This window comes from Terrapene carolina, unplaced genomic scaffold (assembly GCF_002925995.2).
Source record: "Terrapene carolina triunguis isolate 2854851 unplaced genomic scaffold, T_m_triunguis-2.0 Scaffold69, whole genome shotgun sequence".
NCBI classification, from domain to species: domain Eukaryota; kingdom Metazoa; phylum Chordata; order Testudines; family Emydidae; genus Terrapene; species Terrapene triunguis.
In genome coordinates, this window is record NW_020664420.1 from 33,495,653 (window position 1) to 33,517,128 (window position 21,476).

The 21,476-nt window shown below is 41.8% G+C and overlaps 1 protein-coding gene across 1 annotated transcript in view; it reads right to left on the bottom strand.

Annotated features, from left to right (window-relative positions):
- Positions 1-21,476, bottom strand: part of ADAMTS6 (ADAM metallopeptidase with thrombospondin type 1 motif 6) — a 183,747-nt gene that overhangs the window by 42,410 nt on the left and 119,861 nt on the right. Inside the window, exons 12-13 of the mRNA XM_029910903.1 lie at positions 20,560-20,723; positions 18,796-18,934 (exon numbers count right to left, since the gene is read on the bottom strand). Coding sequence (XP_029766763.1) covers positions 18,796-18,934; positions 20,560-20,723 — 303 coding nt within the window. The remainder of the gene's footprint in view (positions 1-18,795; positions 18,935-20,559; positions 20,724-21,476) is intronic.

Consider the following 21,476-nt stretch of genomic DNA (forward strand, 5'->3'; position numbering starts at 1 on the left):
CGGCGCCCGCTCTAAGGTAAGCCAGGGAGTATTTTTCCCGGACATGTTCGGCTTTTTGGAAATTCCCCCCGGACAGGGGATTGATTACCAAAAAGTCGGACATGTCTGGGAAAAAACGGACGTATGGTAACCCTAAATTATCTTATGCTTAGTTATGTTAATTGAAGGATGAGTGCATAGCCATCAATCTCATTGTGGTCTGTGATTCTCTCAGTTTAACAGTAAAAGATAGCAAAAGGAAACTGTTTTGGGGAGACACGTAACTCAGAAACACCTTGGTCAAATTACCCCAAATTTGGATCACTAATGCTATCCCATGTCTCCATGAGATACATCAAATTTCAAAGCAATCCATGTAACCATTCACATTTTAGGGCACCTATCCCAGAGTGGATGCATCTGAGGTAACTATTCCGGATGGCACAGGGAGATTTAATGGTATTCCCTTCATCACATTTTGACCCTGTGTCCACTACCAGAGTGCAGATAATACCTGCTGTGAAATCATTAGTTTTCAATGCATATTGTCCACCCCGGTTTGTACTTTCTCAATTATAGTCTTGCAGCTCTCATCTAAAGACGAATGTATGGAGTAACTGACATGGTTGATATTAGAAGACCCATTAACCGGCGGGTAGCAATCGGTCTATCGGGGATCGACTTACCGCGTCTAGTGAAGACGCGATAAAATCGATCCCTGATGGCTCTACCGTCGACTCTGGAGATCCACCGCGGCAAGAGGCGGTAGCGGAGTCGACGGCAGCGTTCGACTTGCCGCCGTCCTCACAGCCAGGTAAGTCGACCTAAAACACGTCACTTCAGCTACGCTATTCACGTAGCTGAAGTTGCGTATCTTAGGTCGACCCCCTGCTGTAGTGTAGATCTAGCCTTAGAAAAAAGAATACCATCTGTTTTGGAGACCTCAAAAGCAGGAGTATGGACAACCTTATGGAGGAAAGGCCTGACTTACAATTCTCTCATTGGACTCAGGAGTGATTTTTCCCAATTTATATATAACCTTAGACTGGCAAAAAGTAAACATCTGACTTATACCTATCAGGATCTTTTCCACTGATAATGCCTTTATTAACCAATTGTCTAGGTAAGGCTACACAAATATTCCTTGTTTTCTGAGATATGTTGCTACTACTAAAAGACATTTTGTAAACACTCTCAGTGCAGTTGACAGGCCAAAAGGGAGGACCCTGTACTGGAAATGGTCCTCTCCTACCATAAAACACAGGTATTTCTAATGACATGGTTTGTTTGAAATATGGAAATAAGAATCTTTCAAATCCAGAGCTGCAAACCAATCCTTAGGCAAAAGAGAAGGGATTACAGAAATTAGAGATAACATGCAGAAACGGAACTTTTTTATAAATATATTTAATTTTCTGAAATCCAAGATGAAGTGAAGGCCCCCATTTTTTTTCAGAATCAGAAATAACACAAATGAAACCCCCTCCCTGTGTACTCATGAGGTACCTCCTCTATTGTTCCCAACTCTAAAAGAGAAAGAACCTTGGCAATCAGCAAGTTCTTTTGAGCTATATCCCTGAGAAGGCCGATGGGAAAGGGGGTTGGGAGGAGAAAGGGCCTTGAACTGTATTAAATAAACTGCTAATATCTAGAATCCACCTGTCCAAAGTTATTGATTGCCATTGGTGATAAAAGTGGGATACATGGTCCCGAAACGGAGGAGGAGAAGTGTCTAACGGAAATGGTATACAGCTCTCTGACCTTATGGCAAATCTGCGACCCTGAATTAGGCACAGAATGTGTTGAAGTCACAGACTTCTTTTTATTACAAGGTTTAAATGACCTTCTTCTGCTGATGTTGTTGCTGTTGTTCACAGTGACATTGAGGCAGTTAATAATTCCTTCTTTGGCAGAACAAAAGGAAGTATTTCTTCAAACAACCTGTGAAACTCTTTGCCAGAGGATGTTGTGAAGGTCAAGACTATAACAGGGGTCAAAAAAGAACTAGATAAATTCATGGAGGATAGGTCCATCAATAGCTATTAGCCAGGATGGGCAGGGATGGTGTCCCTAGCCTCTGTTTGCCAGAAGCTGGGAATGGGCGACAGAGGATGAATCACTCGATGATTACATGTTCTGTTCATTCTAGGGTGACCAGATGTCTCGATTTTATAGGGACAGTCCCGATATTTGGGGTTTTTTCTTATATAGGCTCCTGTTACTCCCCACCTCCTGTCTCAATTTTTCACACTTGCTATCTGGTCACCCTAGTTCCTTCCATCCGAAGCACCTGGCATTGGCCACTGTCAGAAGACAGGATACTGGGCTAGATGGACCTTTGATCTGACCCAGTTTGGCAATTCTTATGTTCTTAGAAGTAAGAAGCCAACGAAGAAGGCAGGTACTGTCTCAGCTATCGAAATAGTGGAACAGATGATCTCTAAGTTGTCTGAAAAATACCTAAAGATCCAGCACTGGAGCTTACATTTGGGGAGGAGGGGTAGCTCAGTGATTTGAGCATTAGCCTACTAAACCCAGGGTTGTGAGTTCAATTCTTGAGGGGGCCATTTAGGGAACTGGGGTAAAAATCCATCTGGGGATTGGTCCTGCTTTGAGCAGGGGGTTGGACTAGATAACCTCCTGAGGTCCCTTCCAACCCTGATATTCTATGATTCATTTTCTCTTGGAACTCATCTGTCTTTATACTGAACAGACCATCTCCCTCAAACAGAAGATCTTAAATTCTCATCCTTGTCTCAGGAGAAAGACCCACTAATCTCAACCAGGCCTGGTGTCTTAAAGATATGGCTTAGGCTATAGCTCTAGCTGAAGCATCTGAAGAATCCAATGCTGCCCTTAACTCATGCTTAGCACCACTCTGCCCTTCCACCAAAAGAGCATTTGCTAGTTTCCTATCTTCTTCATGGAAAGTATTTAAAAATTATGCAATTTTTTACCCATTATTTGCCAATACAAATTCTTCAGCTCTGATGAATGCCCTCTTGGTGCAGAGTCAGAGAAGGTCTATTACCATACTGAGGAGTAATGCTCAGGAGAATGAGCCCACCTAAACCAAGGTGGAAATTGCCAATCTAGCCAAAACGCCACATTCAGTTCTAGCTGAAAATATCTTTGAGCATATGGCTTCTGTGACTGAGTCTGCTCGTAAAATCACTTTTCCAGGTCCAGCTATCGATAAGGGCCCATTCTCAGTTCTGAGATCAATTGTCTAGGCTGAATTAAAGAAATTGAAGAAAAACTCTTATCCAGGGATCCTGATGCAGTCTTATGTGGTGAAGGTATTGGAGAAATCCTAACTTCTTCAACTCACCTTCTCATCCCTGAAGGACTGTCTATTTGAATCTATTTGAATTTGCTAATAAACTCTCTGATTCCTGTTCCAGTGACACATAAGGATTCATTACCAACCGTGATAGAGATGGATCTGATTGGTGAATTTGTGCCGTAACCACTACTGGCTGGGAAGCCAGCTTGGTACCAGACTGTAGACATAGGCACCAAGAGTCTAATCTGCTAGGGGATGGTCCCACACAGCTCCGCCCAGACTCTACCTCCACTCCACCCCTTCCCACCCCCCGCTCCACTCTGCCTCTTCCTGCCCCTGCTCCACCCCCTCCCCCAAGCGCGCTGCGCCCTTGCTCCTCCCCCTCCCCCCTAGAGCCTCCTGATGTCACGAAACAGCTGATCCGCATCAGGCGGTAGGCGCTGGGAGGGAGAGGGAGACGCTAATTGGCAGGGCCGCCGGTGGGTGGGAGGTGCTGGGGGGAGGGAGATGCATTGATAGGGGGGCTGCCTGTGGGCACTCAGCACCCACCATTTTTTCCCCATGGATGATCCAGCCCTGGAGCACCCACGGAGTCAGAATGGGGCCATATTCCCTTGCAGGCAATCTCATCCCCTTCTATGACTGCAGATGCATACTAGTCTGATATTTGAGTCTGTGAAGCAGGCTCTTTACTCTTCCTTTGGAACCGACTCATCCAGATACTCAACAATTGGATTAGAGGAATGTTTTCTGACTCTACCACAAGAGTTTTTGCCCAATCCTGTTCCTTGAAGATCAGTGGATTAGATGGGTCTTTTTCTCGTGGTTTGGCTCTCGAAGAAGAGGCCGACACAAATGACACTTCTACTCACCGTAACAGTCCAATCATTTTCTGGTGGATTGGCTCTAGTAACAGAGGTCAACCCCATAGTAGCTTGAGTAGTCTTACTCTTTGGATCCTTCCCTTGATGCTCGGCATCAAAGAGGAGGACTTAACTCTCTTCATTCCAGACACATTCAAAACCAATGCTGGTGTAGGAGGCCTATCCAAAACCTGCAGTTGCTTGGTTCCAGAAGACTTCATTAACAAAGCTTCTTGGAGTAAAATTATCTGAAGCCTGTTCTGTCTCTCTTTCTTTGCTTGCATTGTGAGAGAAGAGCAAATTGAATATTTTGATGGTGAATGACCATTGTGCAAGCATGCCAGAGATCTAGCTTATGTGTCTGATGCCAAGAATACAGCTAGGCATGACAAGTATCTCTTAAACCCCAGCTTTTTGGTTTTCAACTCCATCATTCTAGTACTGAAGAACTTATATCTAATTCTCCTGAAAACTATAATAACAACAACAAGAGTGCTCCTACAGCTACTGCTCATACATAGACTTTAAGGCCAGAAGGGGCCATCGTGATCATCTAGTCTGACCTCCTGCACATTGCAGGCCACAGAACCTCACCCACCCACTCCTGTAATACACTCAGAATCTCTAGCTGAATTAATGAAGTTTTCAAATCATGATTTAAACTAGCAAATGACCCATACTGCAGAGAAGGGTGAAAACTCCCCAGGGTCTCTGCCAATCTGACCTGGCAGAAAATTCCTTCCCAACCTCAAATATGGCAATCGATTAGACCCTGAGCATTGAGTGAGACCCACCAGTCAGACACCTGGGAAAGAATTCTCTGTAGTAACTCAGAGCTCTGCCCATCTAGTGTCCCATCTCCGGCCTGGGAGATATTTGCTTGTAGCAGATGAGGATGGGGCCATATTCCCTTGCAGGCAATCTCATCCCCTTCATAAACTTATCAAGCTCAGTCTTAAAACAAGTTAGGTTTTTTTGTCCCCAATATTCTCCTTGTAAGGCTATTCCAGATCTTCATTTCCCTGACGGTTAGAAATCTTTGTCTAATTTCAAGCCTAGACTTCTTGATAGCCAGTTTATATCCATTTGTTCTTGTGCCAACACTGGCCCTTTGCTTAAAAAACTCCTCTCCCTCCCTGGTGTTTATCCCTTTGATGTATTTATAGAGAGCATCATATCTCCCCTCAGCCTTCATTTGGTTAGGTTAAACAAGCCAAGCTCCTTAAGTCTCCTCTCATAAAGTAGATTCCCCATTCCTCTGATCCCCTTCTCTGCCCTACTTCCACTTTGAATTCAACTTTCTTAAACATAGAACTGCACACACACAGTATTCCAGATGAGGTCTCACCAGTCCTTGTATAATGATAATAATCCCAGGATTGTGTTAGCCTTTTTCACGTCCGCATATATGATTCTTACCATTTTATAGGGATCAAGAAATCTCAACTATCATAAGAGAGATGGAAGAAAATGATTATTAGGGTAATCTCCTCAACTCTCACTTTCTCAATTCCTGTCTGTTAAGTAAAGGTCTTGAGGTTTGAAGGGCTCAGCTGTAAGCAAAATGATTCACTTGAAATCTCAGTATTTTCTAACTATAATATTAAATCATTAAAATACAACATACAAACAACAGAGATGCACAATTGAAATCAAATCTCCCAAGACTCTCACCTGAGCAGAAGGAGCACTTCTCCTGCACTCCTCCACTTAACTCCCTCCATAGGGAGCCTCATGTTTCATAACACCAACCCAAGCACTAATGCTAATAGTCCTCTTTCTTGCTGAGTTATTTGTTAACACAGAATTTGTGCACCATGGTGCTCATTAGCTGTGGATGACACCCAATCAGTGATTAAAGTTTCGTGGGGGAGGCACAAGAGGTCACAGACTCAGGAAATTTTTTTTTAAGAATGAGCCAGGTTGAGGGGTGAAGTTCTTTTACCAAAGCTGCTGCATCTACAACTCCCTGGGCTTCTGCTTCTCTTAGTTCAGGGCTTTGTTCCTCCATGGACACAGGCACCATCCAATCATTGGCCCATCTGCCTGTCTATCATACTTGCAGGGGAAGGACTCTGCCACCACCCCACCTGGCAGGGGAAGGACTCTGCCACCACTCCCAGCTCACAAACAGACAGTCAGTCAGGCCCAGCAGCATCCTCCCACCCTCTGGCAGAGGGCAGGGTGAGGGTGCATCTCCACCACTGGCAAGGCAGTAAACAGAGCAGGGTGATCCCTGAAAGACCTCTAGCACCACTGAATCACACTGCACCCTCCTACCTCTATCCCTAGAGAGACCTCCAATCCTGGCCCCGCTGCCTAAAGGCTGTGGAAAGTACATGATGAGCCACAGGAGGCAATAACTCTTCCCTGCTGGCTTCAGAGCACCTTTTAGGGACAGGATCCTGGGTTGGGCCATCCAGGTTGGACTGAGGTGAAGAGAAGCAGGGATGGGATTACCCCTGGCTCCAGCCCCAAGGTCTCACTGTGCCTCCCAGACAGACCCCAAACCCCACGCAGTCACTGTACCCCCAGGTCCCAGAGAAACCCCCAACTCCATTGAATGTCATTGCATTCTCTGCCCCCTAGACCTAGAGAGACCCCAGATCCTAGAGATACCTACTCAGATCCCAGACATCTTAAACCCTGGGGACTCTAAACCCCACCAAATGTCACTGCTCCCCTAAATCCCAGAGAGACCCCCCCAATCCCACTGAATCTCACTGCACCCCAGCCCCAAACTCCCAAAGAGACCCCCAAACCCACTGAATCTCACTGAACCTCCCAGAACTTGATTCCTTAAACTCACAGGATATATTTTATTTTATTGATTTTTATGAGGCCTTTTGCTTCATTTAATAACAACAAACAGTAAAGAGATGACACCCCAATATTCACCACTGTCATGTAATTTGGATATACTTTATACAAAGTATGCCTTGTGAGGTGTTATTCTAAAAGTCTAGACAGTAATATCTCATTGGACTGTATGTGAAGTTATGAAGTTTGGCTATGTGTGTGTTACTGAAACATGTCATGAGGTTGAAAACACCCGCAAGCAGCCTTTCAGGTATGACAGTAAAAGGGCCAAACAATGTTAATGGCTTATTGAGGAAATGCACACAAGCACAAGGATTACCCCAGGAACTGTGTACAATAGAAACCTCTGAGATAGCACTACACAATGGGAACTGTTTGACCCAGGTCACAGCAAAAGAGCTTTCCAGCAAGTGGGGAGAAGATATAAAAGGGGGGAAATGACATCATGGGGGCCCTCACTCTGCCTACAACAACATGCCTAGAAACACCTGAAGAACGAAGACTGAACTGTGGGAAGTGATGGTTCCAGGCTAGAAGGATTTTTAGCCTGTGTATGAAAACCTGGGGAAGCCAAGGCAACTTGTGCCTTAAGAATCTGCCAGCCTGTTTATCATTCAGGGTGAGAATTTGCTAATTTATATCCTAGTGTGTTAAGCTCAGTTTGCGGTTTTTGATTATTTACTATGGTAATATGCTTTGATCTGTTTGCTTTCACTTATAATTACTTAAAATCTATCTTCTGTAGTTAATAAACTTGTTTTATTTTGTTTTGTTTTGTCTGTAAAACCAGTGTAAAACTCATACTTGGGGCAGAAAGCTGTTGCATATCTCTCACCATATTGAGGGAGAGGGCGAATTTTATGAGCTTACACTATATAGTTCTGTGTGCAGCGCAAGATGATACAGTTTTGGGTTTACACTCCAGAGGGGGTATGCACTTGAGTGCTGGGCAATTCCTTAGCCGAACTCTCCCATAGAGAGCTGATCTCAGCATCTGTGTGAATATAGCTGCAGCTGGGTGTGTTTCTACCTGTGTGTGTGCTGGAAGGGGGCTTGAGAGCCTGTCACAGCAGCACAGAGTAAGGGAAACCCAAGCTGGTGGGACAGGAGGGCTCAGTGGTAACCCAGTTCCAAGTGGCACCCCAGAGGGAACCCATCACAGAAGTATAATAGTTTCATGAACTAAAACTGAATATGATTCTTATGTATATATGCATACAAAATTGCCAATTGTCTGTATCAAGTGCATGCAAAATTATTTTGGTTGAGATTACGACAGACCCCTCCCCACTTTTTTTCATACCACTTTAAAGATGGTGGCTAATCATTCAGTCCTTTCAATGTCAAACCTACCTAGTTCTCAAGGTTAGAGGGTGATGTTGTGCAGACAACATTATTCACAAATGTCATAATTTTAAAAGGTAATTTTAAAATATTTTTGAAAACTAGCATGAAAACTTTTTAATGGTAAACTCATATTGCTATCAGTTTTACTAAATAAAGTTATTTTTAAAAAAATATTAATATTAATTCTCACTGAAGACCAATCATCTGCTCCAAATTTCCTTCCTGCATCACATACATCTCTGTATAGCCAAAACTTGGCAACTATGTGAAATTCATTTCTGAAGAACTGTTTAGTAGAAAAGCACTTTAAAACACTATAAACACAAACCCTTACTGTGCTCAGCTTTCAATTCACTTTTATACCATCAGTGTTCTTTAGTACTATATAGGTAATGTTTCATAAACTAAACAAGACATCACTCATCACTGTCCACATAATGAAGACTCTTTAATTCATTCCAAGCAGATGACCCAGATGAAGACTTGCTAGTGAAAACATAAGCTGATCCAGTTTGAAATATGCTATTCTGTAACACCTTGTACTACAGAATTTACTTTATGAATGAAGAATAAAAGTATGGATTAGGGACTCTTCTTAAGCATTGCCACCTAACTACTGTACTATTTAAAATTTGCTCTCTGTTAAACAAAATTCAGCTTTTAACTTTAAACTACAAAAACAATGGAAGAAAGCTAGAAATATTGTAAACTTAAGCAACAGACAAGTCTAGTTTAGCTCTGTGGGCCCTGAGGAATCTCTTTAAATTATCAACTCTTCCCTGAATATATGACTTCTCTTAAAATTATCTAAAAAACATTGCTAAACAAGTTCATTTAAACCCTTAGGGGAATAATTACAACCAGTTAGACAGAAACACTGTGCTTTCAAATATACAGATTTATAGTTTGTAACAAAAGACATAAAATGTCCTCATAACTGGTCGGTGCAAGTCTAATAGAAAACAAAACTGTAGTAGTTTAATGACCATATTCCCTGGAGATTTGCAGATGTTTTGCGGATTTCAATTCCAAATAGTCTGCATGACTTTCAGTGGCCAAATTTTAAATTACACAGGGCACATTTTATTCTTAAATTAAAATTGCAGGAATGTAGATGCTATATCTATTTTTAAGAGCAACCCCCAAAAATTGTGATTTGCAATTGCAATGGTTAATTATAAAGATGCCAATACCAATACATGGTGAATTTTGCATCACTAAAACTATTGCATGCTGGTTAACCCAGACGTACTTTTTGAGCTCTCTCATCAGATTACAAGATATTCATCACACAGCCAAACATACTTGCCCTCAGCAAGGAAAATGTATGTTTTATTTGTTCAGAGACAATTTTACAATTCTTCTGAGGGCATGGAATAAAAACATAGTGGGCACCAGTCATTCAATGAAGGAAAGCAGCCAACAATCAATTTATTTATCACAGTATGTTGACTAAAAATTTCATATGCCATATGAAAAAAGGGCTTGTGGTGAGCTGCAAAGAAATGCTTGAAATAAAAACCAATGCTCAGCACACGTAGCACATTCTGGATGATGAATGCTCTCAGTTCCCTCTGTTCTATCCTCTTCTATTCTTCTCTCTAAATATAAACTTGCACTGTCTAGTTGTGTACCCCACATTCTGTGGTTCAGTTTTCCAGTGTTCTCCTGTATTTTTGTCTCTATCAATTCAAACACTTAACTGGCTCCCATTACCATAGTATCTGAGTGCCTCCCTAATATGTTTGTATGTTATTTGGACTTCCCTAGGGGATAAATCTGCCTACAAGTTTACAGGGCCTCATTGTGCTGGGTGCACAACCACAAATGGAAATATTTGCAAGTACATCTAACCCTGTCTCTGGCTAAATTCAGGAGGATAGCAAAATAAAACTCAGATTTGATACTGTGTCTGTTAATAATTTCCAGGGAAAAAAATAAAGAACTCCTCAGGAATTTATACAGTAACTCCTCACTTAACGTTGTAGTTATGTTCCTGAAAAATGCAACTTTAAGTGAAACGATGTTAAACGAAACCAATTTTCCCATAAGATTTAATGTAAATGCGGGGGGTTAGGTTCCAAGGAAATTTTTTGGGGCAGACAAAAGGCATTATATACTGTACAGTACTGTACTGTGGTTGGGAAGTGCCCCTGGCTTACCCCACACAGGCACAGTCCACTGCAGGCAAGGACGCTAGGAAGCACCTTCGCAGCAGCAATGGCAGCTTCCCTGGAGAAGAACAGGCACCGACTTTGCCGGGAATGCTCCAGGCCTGCCTCTTCCTCTCCCGGCTCCACTCCAGGCCCACCTCTTCCCACCCCCACTCCAGAGCACACTGCATCCCCACTACTTCCCCTGCCCCGGAAGTCCTAAGCGCTGCCAAACAGCTGTTTGGCAGTGCTTAGGACTTTCTGGGAGGGAGGGGGAGGAGCAGAGATGCGGCGCTTCCCTGCTCCTCCCCCTCCCTCCCAGCGCCTCACGCTTAGGACTTTCTGTGAGGGAGGGGTAGGAGCGGAGACACGGTGCTTCTGGGAGGGAGGGGGAGGAGTGGGGAAAGTCCTAAGTGCCGCCAAACAGCTGTTTGGCGGTGGGGGAAGCGCTGGGAGGGAGGAGGATGAGCGGGGAAGCGCCGTGTCTCCGCTCCTCCCCCTCCTTCCCAGAAAGTCCTAAGCGCGAAGCACTGGGAGGGAGGGAGAGGAGCGGGGAAGGGCCGTGTCTCCGCTCCTACCTCTCCCTCCCAGAAAGTCCTAAGCATGAAGTGCTGGGAGGGAGGGGGAAGAGTGGGGAAGCGCCGCATCTCCGCTCCTCTGATGGTTATCAACCTTTGCCTAATTTCAAGCCTTAACTTCTTGATGGCCACTTTATATCCATTTGTTCTTGTCTCCATATAGGTACTTAACTTAAATAACTCCTCTCTCTCCCTGGTATTTATCCCTCTGATGTATATATAGACAGTAATCCCCTCAGCCTCCTTTTGGTTAGGCTAAACAAGCCAAGCTCTTTGAGTCTCCTTTCATAAGATACGTTTTCCATTCCTTGGATCATCGTAGTAACCCTTCTCTGCACCTCTTCCAGTTTGAATTCATCTTTCTTAAACATGGGAGACCAGATGAGGTCTCACCAGAGCCTTGTATAATGGTACTAACTCTTCCCTGTCTCTACTGGAAATACCTCACCTGATGCATCCTAGGACTGCATTCGCCTTTTTCATAGTCATCCTGTGATCACCCAATATACCCAGTTCTTTCTCCTCTTCTGCCACTTCCAACTGATATGTCCCCAGATTATAGCAAAAATGTTTGTTAGTCCCTATATGCATGACCTTGCACTTTACACTGTTAAATTTCATCCCATTTCTATTACTCCAATTTACAAAGTCATCCAGATCTTCTTGTATGATATTACAGTCCTCCTCCATATTGGCAATACCTCCCAACTTTGTGTCATCCGCAAATTTTATTAGCACACTCCCACTTTTTGTGCCAAGGTCAGTAATAAAAATGTTAAATAAGACTGGTCCCAAGACTGATCCCTGAGGAACTCCACTAGTAATCTCCCTCCAGCCTGACAGTTCACCTTTCAGTATGACCTGTTGTCGTCTCCCCTTTAACCAAGTCCTTATCCACCTTGCAATTCTCATATTAATCCCCATCTTCTCCAATTTAACTAATAATTTCCCATGTGGATCTGTATCTTACTGAAATCCAGGTAAATCAGATCTCCTGCATTTGCTTTGTTTAAAAAATCAGTTATCTTCTCAAAGAAAGAGATCTGGTTTGTCTGGCACGATCTATCTTTTGTAAAATCATGTTGTATTTTATTCCAATTACTGTTAACCTCTATGTCCTTAACTACTTTCTCTTTCAAAATTTGTTCCACGACCTTGCATACCAATGAGGTCAAAGTAACAGGCCTGTAGATTCCTGGATCACTTTTTTTCCCTTTCTTAAAAATAGGAACTATATTAGCAATTTTCCAGTCATACGGTATGACTCCTGAATTTACAGATTCATTAAAAATCCTTGCTATTGGACTTGCAATTTCATGTGCCAGTTCCTTTAATATTCTTGGATGAAGTTTATCCAGGTGCCCTGATTTAGTCCCATTAAGCTGTTTGTCCTCATTCCCATTAGCCACCCTGTCACTATGCCTAAACTCTTCATTAGCCTCATTAAGCATGTGCTTAACTCTAATCATGTGCTTAAATCTCAGTGACTCAGATACAGTGAAACACTGACTTTAATGGGACTTAAGTACATGATTAATGTTAAGTATGTGCTTAAGTTCTCTCATGACTAGTGATACTTTCATGAATTGGGACCTATATGATGAGTTTCATTATAAGTAGACTTGCAATTTGCATATTGCATTGTATTGAAATAATCTGGGATTTTCATTCCACTGCTCTATAAACTACTTAACTGTATCTCATTTCTTTAATGGGTTTCAAATATTTGCAGATATAATATGAGACGTTCATAATGGTTGTGTAATTATTTATCATTTTATTCATATCTAACCCTATATACATATTGGGATTGTTGCTGATTTGCAAAAATAATAGAAGAAAAGTTAAAAATTAGAAAGATGCTTTACATTTTTCTTTAGGAAAGAAGAGAGAATCTTTCCAGATAATACATATTATATGTTTCTACTCTTAAAACAAGGGCACATTTAAAAACAATTGCCTTAGTGAATAACGATTTTCAGGAAAACTGTGGAATGCTGTAGCCTTCAGCCCTAAAAAAATCAAAAGGGACAAGGCTAAATATTGCCTCTCCTTCTTATTCCAAGAACAGTTTGAGTTTCTCTTGTTTCCCAGGGTTAAAATCTGCATGGCTGAGAGGTGTCCTGGCAGGTGTGGTGCTGACAGAGAAGTTGCTGACTAGTCAATGTCAGTTCCTTTGCACGACACAACATTTTGACTCTCTCTGGGTGAGGAAAAGGTAGGAAACACTGACCAGGGGGAAAAGATATGTGGAAGGCATAAATGAATTGTTAATGCAGTTGCAGCCAAAGGCTACATAAATGGAGTGTGAGTATTTAAAATTGAAACAGATGTTTCATTCTGTTTTTTCCATAAAGAAAGGGCTTGTCTACACATACAGCACTGCAGTGGTGCCGCTGCACCACTGTAGCACTTAGTGAAGACACTACTTACATCGACAGGAGTGCTTCGATGGCATAGGTACTCCACCTCCCTGAGAGGTGGTAGCTATGTCAATGGGAGAAGCCCTCCTGTCAACATAGTGCTGTCTACACTAGGAGTTTGGTCAGTATAACAGTGTCATTAACATTCAGGGGTGTGGATTTTTCACATCACTGAATGACACAGTTATACTGACATAAGTCTGTAGTGTCTTGGATACTTATATGACACTATCATAAAGTAAAGAAAGAACATGGTGGAGCAGATCCTCAGTTGGGGCAAACCGTCACAGGTCTATGGAACTATGACAATTTACACCAGATGAGAATCCATCCCAGTGAGTCTTGGTGAGGCTGAAACTCTATTTTCAACTTGTCATTTTGTGCTTACCTACTGTTTTACACAAAGCTTCTAACACATCTTTTATAATGTACAGGGCCCACAAATGTGGTAGCTGAGTCTTAACTTTGAAATAATTCACTGTTATGGGTTTGGATTAGCCCGTTAGGGCTATATTGCCAAAGGTATAGTGAGTAAATTAGGAAATCAGAACATGCATGCAGCTGAATTATAGAGGTAATTTTTAAAACCGCTGCAAAAATTCATGTGTGTATTTAGTCACTCCTGCACCAGACAAACATGGGTAAAGAGGATGCACTTCCTGCCCAACAAAGAAAGTGTTTGAAGGACTAGTCCCAAAGAAGATAAACAGAATCCTACACAGAAAAATTCTAAATATGAAACCAACAAAACACTTGAAAAAAATGTTTAAAGATGTTATTTAACTGTGTAATGAATAGGTTAAAATGGATGCCATAGAGGAGCTTGTTCCACACCTGAGGCCATCATAACAAAGACACAATCACCTTTATCTAAGGTTTGACTGGAATTTCTAAAAGGTGAATGACATCAAAGCACATATAGAACCTGGGCCATTTTTATGGTATATATTAGAATAAATATAAACAGAAAAGCCTCTAATTCACTCATTTTTGCCGTTTGCGTCCTGGTTTTTGGATTCTAAGATCCTTGAAAACTCATAATCCTTAACATATTTCGTTCCAGAATCTCACACCACATAAGCATTAATTAATTAGCCATCCCACTCTAATTAATGGAAAGGTTGCATTATTTGCCAAGGTTAAACACACTGAGTTGGGACTCTCGACTCCAAGTAATCTATTCTAACCAGCAGCATTGTCTATGTCACCGAGCAAACAAGTGTTTTGGACCACAGCAGCAATTCAAAGAGGAACAACTTTTAGATAAATGACAAAAAGGCCAGTTTGGATCTCTGTATACAGTTTGAATCTCTGTTTAAAAAGGACAGAGGACACAGATATTTTTAATATCATATCCTCTAACACTTTTCATTTAACAGCCTTATTTCAAACAAAATACATTACCTCATAAGAACTACCTTCCACCAAAAAGCAATGCAAGAAATGTATTAAGCCTGGCTAACTTTTTCTCATCTTGCAAAATCAGAAAATTAGAGATAAAAAAATTGTAAGAGGTATTCCAAGATTGTTTCCTACAGTATATCCTTCAGTGTTTTATCCAGTTTAACTTTAAACGATTCATGCAACCTTCGCCTAGGAGTATTTATGCACGATAGGTGTTAAGTATACACATTTCATAGGTCAGAACCTCAAGACCCACTCTGGGTCCTTTGTACCATTCTGGAAAACCACCCTAATAAGGCATCTGGAGATTCCCTTGGCATGGGATAATTCCTGGCTGGCATACAGTCGGCTCTATACCAGCCCCTTTAGCACAGTGGTTTTCAATCTATTTTCATTTGTGGACCCCTAAAAAATTTCAAAGGGAGGTGCAGACTCCTTTGGAAATCTTAGACGTAGTCTGTGGACCCCCAGGGGTCCATGGACCAGAGGTTGAAAACCACTGCTTTAGCATATAGGGCATACTGGAGGTGTGGCAGGAGCGCCTTGTGCTCCAGCAATCCTTGGCTATGTAATGGCCCACAGGGGACTGTTACCAGCTTGTGTAAATTAAAGCACCCTGCTCTAATTTATACTCTCAGACTTGGAGGAGTGTAAAGATGGCTTTAAGCTTTTGCCACCTTTGCTCCCTCCCCCGAATCTCCCCCACCCTCACGCCTGTCCACGCCCTCCCCTGATGCCCCCCTGCCTGCCACTCACTCCTCCCTTCCCCTGAGGCCCCTCAGCCTGCCATTCACTCCTCTCCACTCCCTCCCACTGGTGTTCTGGGCCAAGGTAGGGCCAGGCAATGAAACAGAGACCAGGGAGCTTGTCTCTCTTGTGCTGCCAATGATATCCCCTGCTGGCACCCACGTAATGGAGGAAGCTGTCTGATTCAAATGTGGAGGGAATAAAAGCTTGTGTAACCATAACTCAGCCCCCTTGTATGTACCCATTATGGTACTGTCTTTAATTATAGCATCACATGCCATTTTTTCCACAGGACCCCTGCCTCATTCAGTACACAGGATGGATCTGCTCTGGGGATGAATTGGGGTTGTGTTGTAAAGCAGGCTGTTGTCTGTAAGACCCCTGCCTCCTTTATTCAGAGATTGGAAGGTGTGAGTAAATTAGGTAGAGGATTCATTTCTGGAACAGAAAGAAGGGTCTTGTGATTAAGACAGTTAAATGCGGGCTTGGAGAATTGGATTCCATCCCTGCCTCTGCCACAGAGTTGCTACGTGATGCTGGGCAAGTCAGAGGTGGTCACCAATTGTGTGTCCCTCATTTTCTGGGTGCCCAACATGAGACCCTGGGGCCCGAACTGCAGAAGTTCTGAGCACACACAACTGCAACTGAAATTCATGTGCTTCAGTATATAAAGTGCTATATAATGCTAAGTACTCTGAAAAATCAGGTCGCAGGTATCTCAAATTGGGCACCCAAAAATAGAGGATACTTTTGACCTTAATCTCTCTGTGCCTCAGCTCCCCATCTTTAAAATGGATATAATACCTCCTCCTTTCCTCATGGGGTTTTTGTGAATATTAATTCATGTTTTTGAAGCACTCACATACCATAGTGATGAGTGGCATAGAAAAGCCTGTGAGGACATTTATAATTTGGTCGTCATAACAGGGTTTAAATAGTGTGCAGTAAATAAGACCTAGGGCCACACACTGAACAATGAGGATAAAACAAAATATTGAATAGCTGATTGTTAATTGAGCACTGTCCATCCTATACACTGAATGAGGCAAGAATCCTGTGGAAAAAATAGCACAAGATCATGTTAATTAAAGACTATATTATAACAAATACACACAACGAGGCCAAATTAAGGTTGCACAAGACAATGAATTCTATAAAATAACCAAAGCCACATAGTTTTTCTAGGATTTTTCCATACTTTCTTTTTTTTTTAGCCTATTTTTTCTAGTTACAATATCTCCCTCACTTCTCTTTTTCCCTGACTCAGCCACTTTTTTGAATTGAGTATCCCTGTCTTCTGTTGGTGTATAGCAAAAGGTGTTTCATAAACTGCAATAAAAAACAATTCACACGGGAAAAGCAGATAGTTTCTATATGAATTATAGCTACAGTGAAACAATTATTCCCTGAACAGAGCCCTCATTTCCTTAAAGAAAATCAGTAACTACAGCACTTTCTCACATTAAACTGAAAGAAAGAAGAGAGAGAGAAGAATCTGGTTTTAGCCACCATTAAGTACTTTAAAAGGGACTTTTGTGTTAAGGTAAACTTTTAAATTCATAATCAATTCATTTACTTTTCAATTTTTCATACATTGTTTACAGATTAAATACTAATATTTTAGCATAATTAATTAAACAAAGATTTGCTCCTTCACAGCCAATCTCTTGCTCCTATACAGTAATGAATTTGTGACATTACAATCATTTCCATGACAAAAGACTCTGTAGTGAAATCTTGGCCCTACTGAAGTCAATGGGAGTTTTGCCAATGACTTCAGTAGGGCCAGGATTTGACTCACTACGTCAAACATGGGCTTTGCCATCACTTGCCTAATGCTTGGAACTGCCTTTCTATCCTAATGAGATAGGCATTCTACCTCTTTCTTTGAACTTCCTCCTTAAAACTTAATTCTTTTACAAGGCTCACAAATGCTAATGCAGATCACTAAAAATTCTGTCACTCACCTATTATGCAACAAAAAAAAACCTATGACAAACAAACAACAAAAAGACACTAAGTTAGCACCATCTTCTAGATCTCCCAGTGTATTTTTGTCTCAAATATTTTTCTAGTTAGCGCCACAGGAGTCGATCTGTATCTTTCTTTGTGTCCTGTGCAATGCTGAGCATACTGGTGGAATGTAAACAATAAACAAGTAATAATAACTACCTCAGGATCTAGCAGAATGATACTGTGAGGGAGAAAGCTCTAAATACAAAAACCTTGAGTAGCAAGAAAAGGAACTTAAGTACTTTGAGTTCAATTTAAAAAAAAATTCCCCCCTCCTCCCAGTATTAGTCACCCTTAAATTAAAATGAAGCATTTCCCTTGTTATGGGGACATGCACTACCAAGGTCCAGGGATGGATTTAAAACTCTCATTCTCTTGTCTTCTGAAATTGGTGTGTGTGGTGGAGGCGATGAATTTAGTCTCCAGAGAGAAGAAAGATGCTGCTCACACAGCACTTCTACTCACCAGTCCATGCAGCAGCAATGGTGTTGGCTTTGAAGGAAGCCAACTGTCCTGCTTTCCCAGCCAGAGGTTAAGAATTGCATTGGTGGCCACTAGAGGGAGGAGGATTAGGAATACAGTAAATTGTGGGCAAAAGGCACCCATGATGAACTCACATGGGACAACCCACAAATCCCCCACCACTGCCAATAGCCAATGAATCTCAGATACTGCTATGGGCTGGGAAGTATCATCCAGTAGTGAAATATCTACTACTGAAAAGTTGCCAGGATGCATCCTTAACTTTGGTGGTTGGAGGATAGGAGGGCCTGCCTAAGATCATATGAACTACATCCCTCTTCCCTTTGTTACAGATACCTTATATTTGCCTTCTGAGTCTTGTTTATTTCCTTACTTAAAACTTCAGATGTCTTTTATCAAGAAAGCTCCTTTGAAAAGCTAGCATGCCAGCTTCAAGAGAGTCTCAGGAGAAGCACCAGCCGACAGACACTCACTGTGCCAAGAAGTACTGTATTTAATCAACAAATCTGTACAAATTACATGAAGTTGAAAATAAACAAAATACAATGTGATAATCAAAAGAAACTTTCTTTCACTAAATTAAGGCTTGAAGCAGACCTGAAATAAATATTTTCAATTAGTTACCTAAACAAATATGAGGCAATGTGTATTTTGTAATTCAACTGACCCTTCAGCTTGATTGCCTGATATGTGTCTTACCTCCAGCACAAGTGGCAGAACATTCTGACCAAGGCAGGTGATTCCATGCAAAACCAACTTCATTGTCTCCACTGCCAGTACGAGAGATGGGAACATTGAATTTATACCTTATACCCAAATTCTGTTCCTGTAGCAGAATCTGCAGTTTGAAAACAACTGGTTATACCATTAAAATATGCAAGCAGAGAGCAACTACAACGAATTTAATCTAGGTATGTGTTATGTCTTGTAGAGGGGGGAAATGTCATAAAGCAAGCCACAATAGTTCTTGCAGGTATTCCCAAAAGAAATCTGGACTAATTTTTAAAACATACACACACTGATTTTTTCTATTGTGTAAGGTGTTTGGGGGTTTTTTCAATTTTTTTTCTTAACAGCAAAATTTGTTTCTGACATATTAACAATTCTAATCGTCTGGTCCTCATTAAGTTAAATTACTTCAAGGAGGTGTCAAGACCAGATAATATTAAGTGACTTTATTGGGCTGACCCTGTGTAGGTGTGCAACAACCTTCAAACCCCCATACTGAGCTCTTTTGCTGGGACTATCCACAACATGGCTGGGGAACTAATAAGACCCTTACCTGGTTAGGGCTTCTACATACTACCACAATATTAATATTATGAATAATACTCCAATCTGGCTTCAGTAATGGCACTAGCTTCCAATAGAGAGAGACACGAGGGTGGAGATATTTCCCCAGCACCCACAGTACAAAGTAGTGGTGTGGCTGGGCGTATGGGAAGAGTGAACACTGGTCCCTTTTACAGACTGGCAGAGCTCCTGCTGCACGTGCAACACCACAGATCGCCAGGTGAAACCATCAATAATTCTCCTTGTGGTTCCTTCTGTAGCACAGTACTTCCACATGCCACCTGCTCAATACAGTGCTGTGCTTTCAAAGCAATCTAGCCCTGAATCCCCAACCTGACATTTTTTTATTGCTGCTGCTAAGATCTACAGTACATGTTAACAAAAGCAGCCTGGATGAGTCTCAGAGATATATCTCACCCCATCATGCCTCCAGTTATAAATTACTTTGAGGCATATGCTCCCCTCTGTGAGAGAGCAAAATGGTGGATAATCTTCAGTAGGGAAGTCACTGGTGCTGAGTTGATGAGAAAAGTAGTTAATGCATTAGACACCACCCCTCCACATAACCACTTCTAGCCTCTCCACAGCTAGAACAGGCAAAACGGGCTTCACATTGTTGGGAGCGTGGCCAGGTATGTCCACAGTCAAGGAATTTACTATGGGCCAGACCATGATATCTCACACCATAATTAGACCCACTGAAATCAACAGGGCTACTTCTGGAGTAAGGCATTACCTGTTGTGAATAAGGGCATCACAATACAGCCCAATGCAATTGTCATATAACTTGCCTTACACTTTCATACACCCCAATAGGTATGACCACACCATATATCCAGTTTTCAATTTATGTTGTCATTACTGTGAGGACCAGGAAGCAAATGAAACTAGAAGGGATACCCCCTATGGCCTGAGGCATGTGGGATTTTCACTGATATTTTCTGTAGATCTCCTGGCAATACAACAGTTTGTTGTTAGCTCTCTTCTTTATCACCATAGCTATCCCATCTGTTTTGGGAAGACAAAGAGGTGAGTGGGAGGTAATCTCAAAGTGCAAGAACTAGGCAAGCCCTACTCTTTTTCCATGCAATTTTACTCAGTTTATTGCCCTTTCTTACTTGGAACATAAAATCATGTTTGAGTTCAGAAATATATTCATTATAACATTACCATGACTATGAGATTTTCTGAAGTAGGGCCTAAAGCTTCCAAAGATTCAGGTTCCTCTGTTGGCCTCTTGTAATGAAAAGCTGTCCCAGCGACATCAAACTTTCTAGGCCAGTCAATAGTCCAGGCACCATTAATATAGTAGTCATCCTCTTCAGATTTTAAAGCTTAAAAAAAAATACAAGCCACCTAAAAATTGGAAGCAGCATTTATAATAGAGAAGCCATTGCAAATGAAACTACTAATGTGACAGAAGTATGTGTACTTTAGTTCTATATCACTGGTTTCAAAGTAGTTTAAAACCTACTTTTCCTTTTGGCAGAATGACCGAAGTGTGGCCCATGGAGATCTACAATACTGACTTCGGCTATCATCTCCAGTAGGCAGGTGTGATCTGCAGACTACAGGTATCAGCAAGACCAGGCCATGCAGATCGAGATACAGTGGTGCATGCTAGAACTTGTTGTATCAATAGGCTGTGCACTCTGTACTACAGAAACCTGCAATCTGCTCTAGTATATGCAAATTAGATTTACCTCTTAAATGTACGAGTTGCAATGTACACTACAGTTGAACAAAATATTGGTACCTCTGCCTTTCGGAGTGTGGGACATGCAAACCTTGTGGGCACAATAAAAGTGTGTGTGTGTAGGAGCAAGGAAGAGGCAGTTTGAGTTTCAAAGCTGGTTCCCAAGCAGTTCTTACTTCCTTATCTTTGACCCTTGGAATACTGCTTTAGAAGCATGTACCCAGAAAGACAATAATGTTCAAAATCAGAAAACCCTGCACATTTCCCAGATGATTTCTCAGTGATTCTGTTCTGAGGTCAGGTAGCATGGAAGATAAATATGTATTAAATCACAACACAAAAGTGTGACCAGCTCTCAGATTGAATCCTAGAACTAGTCAGTTGGCTACGC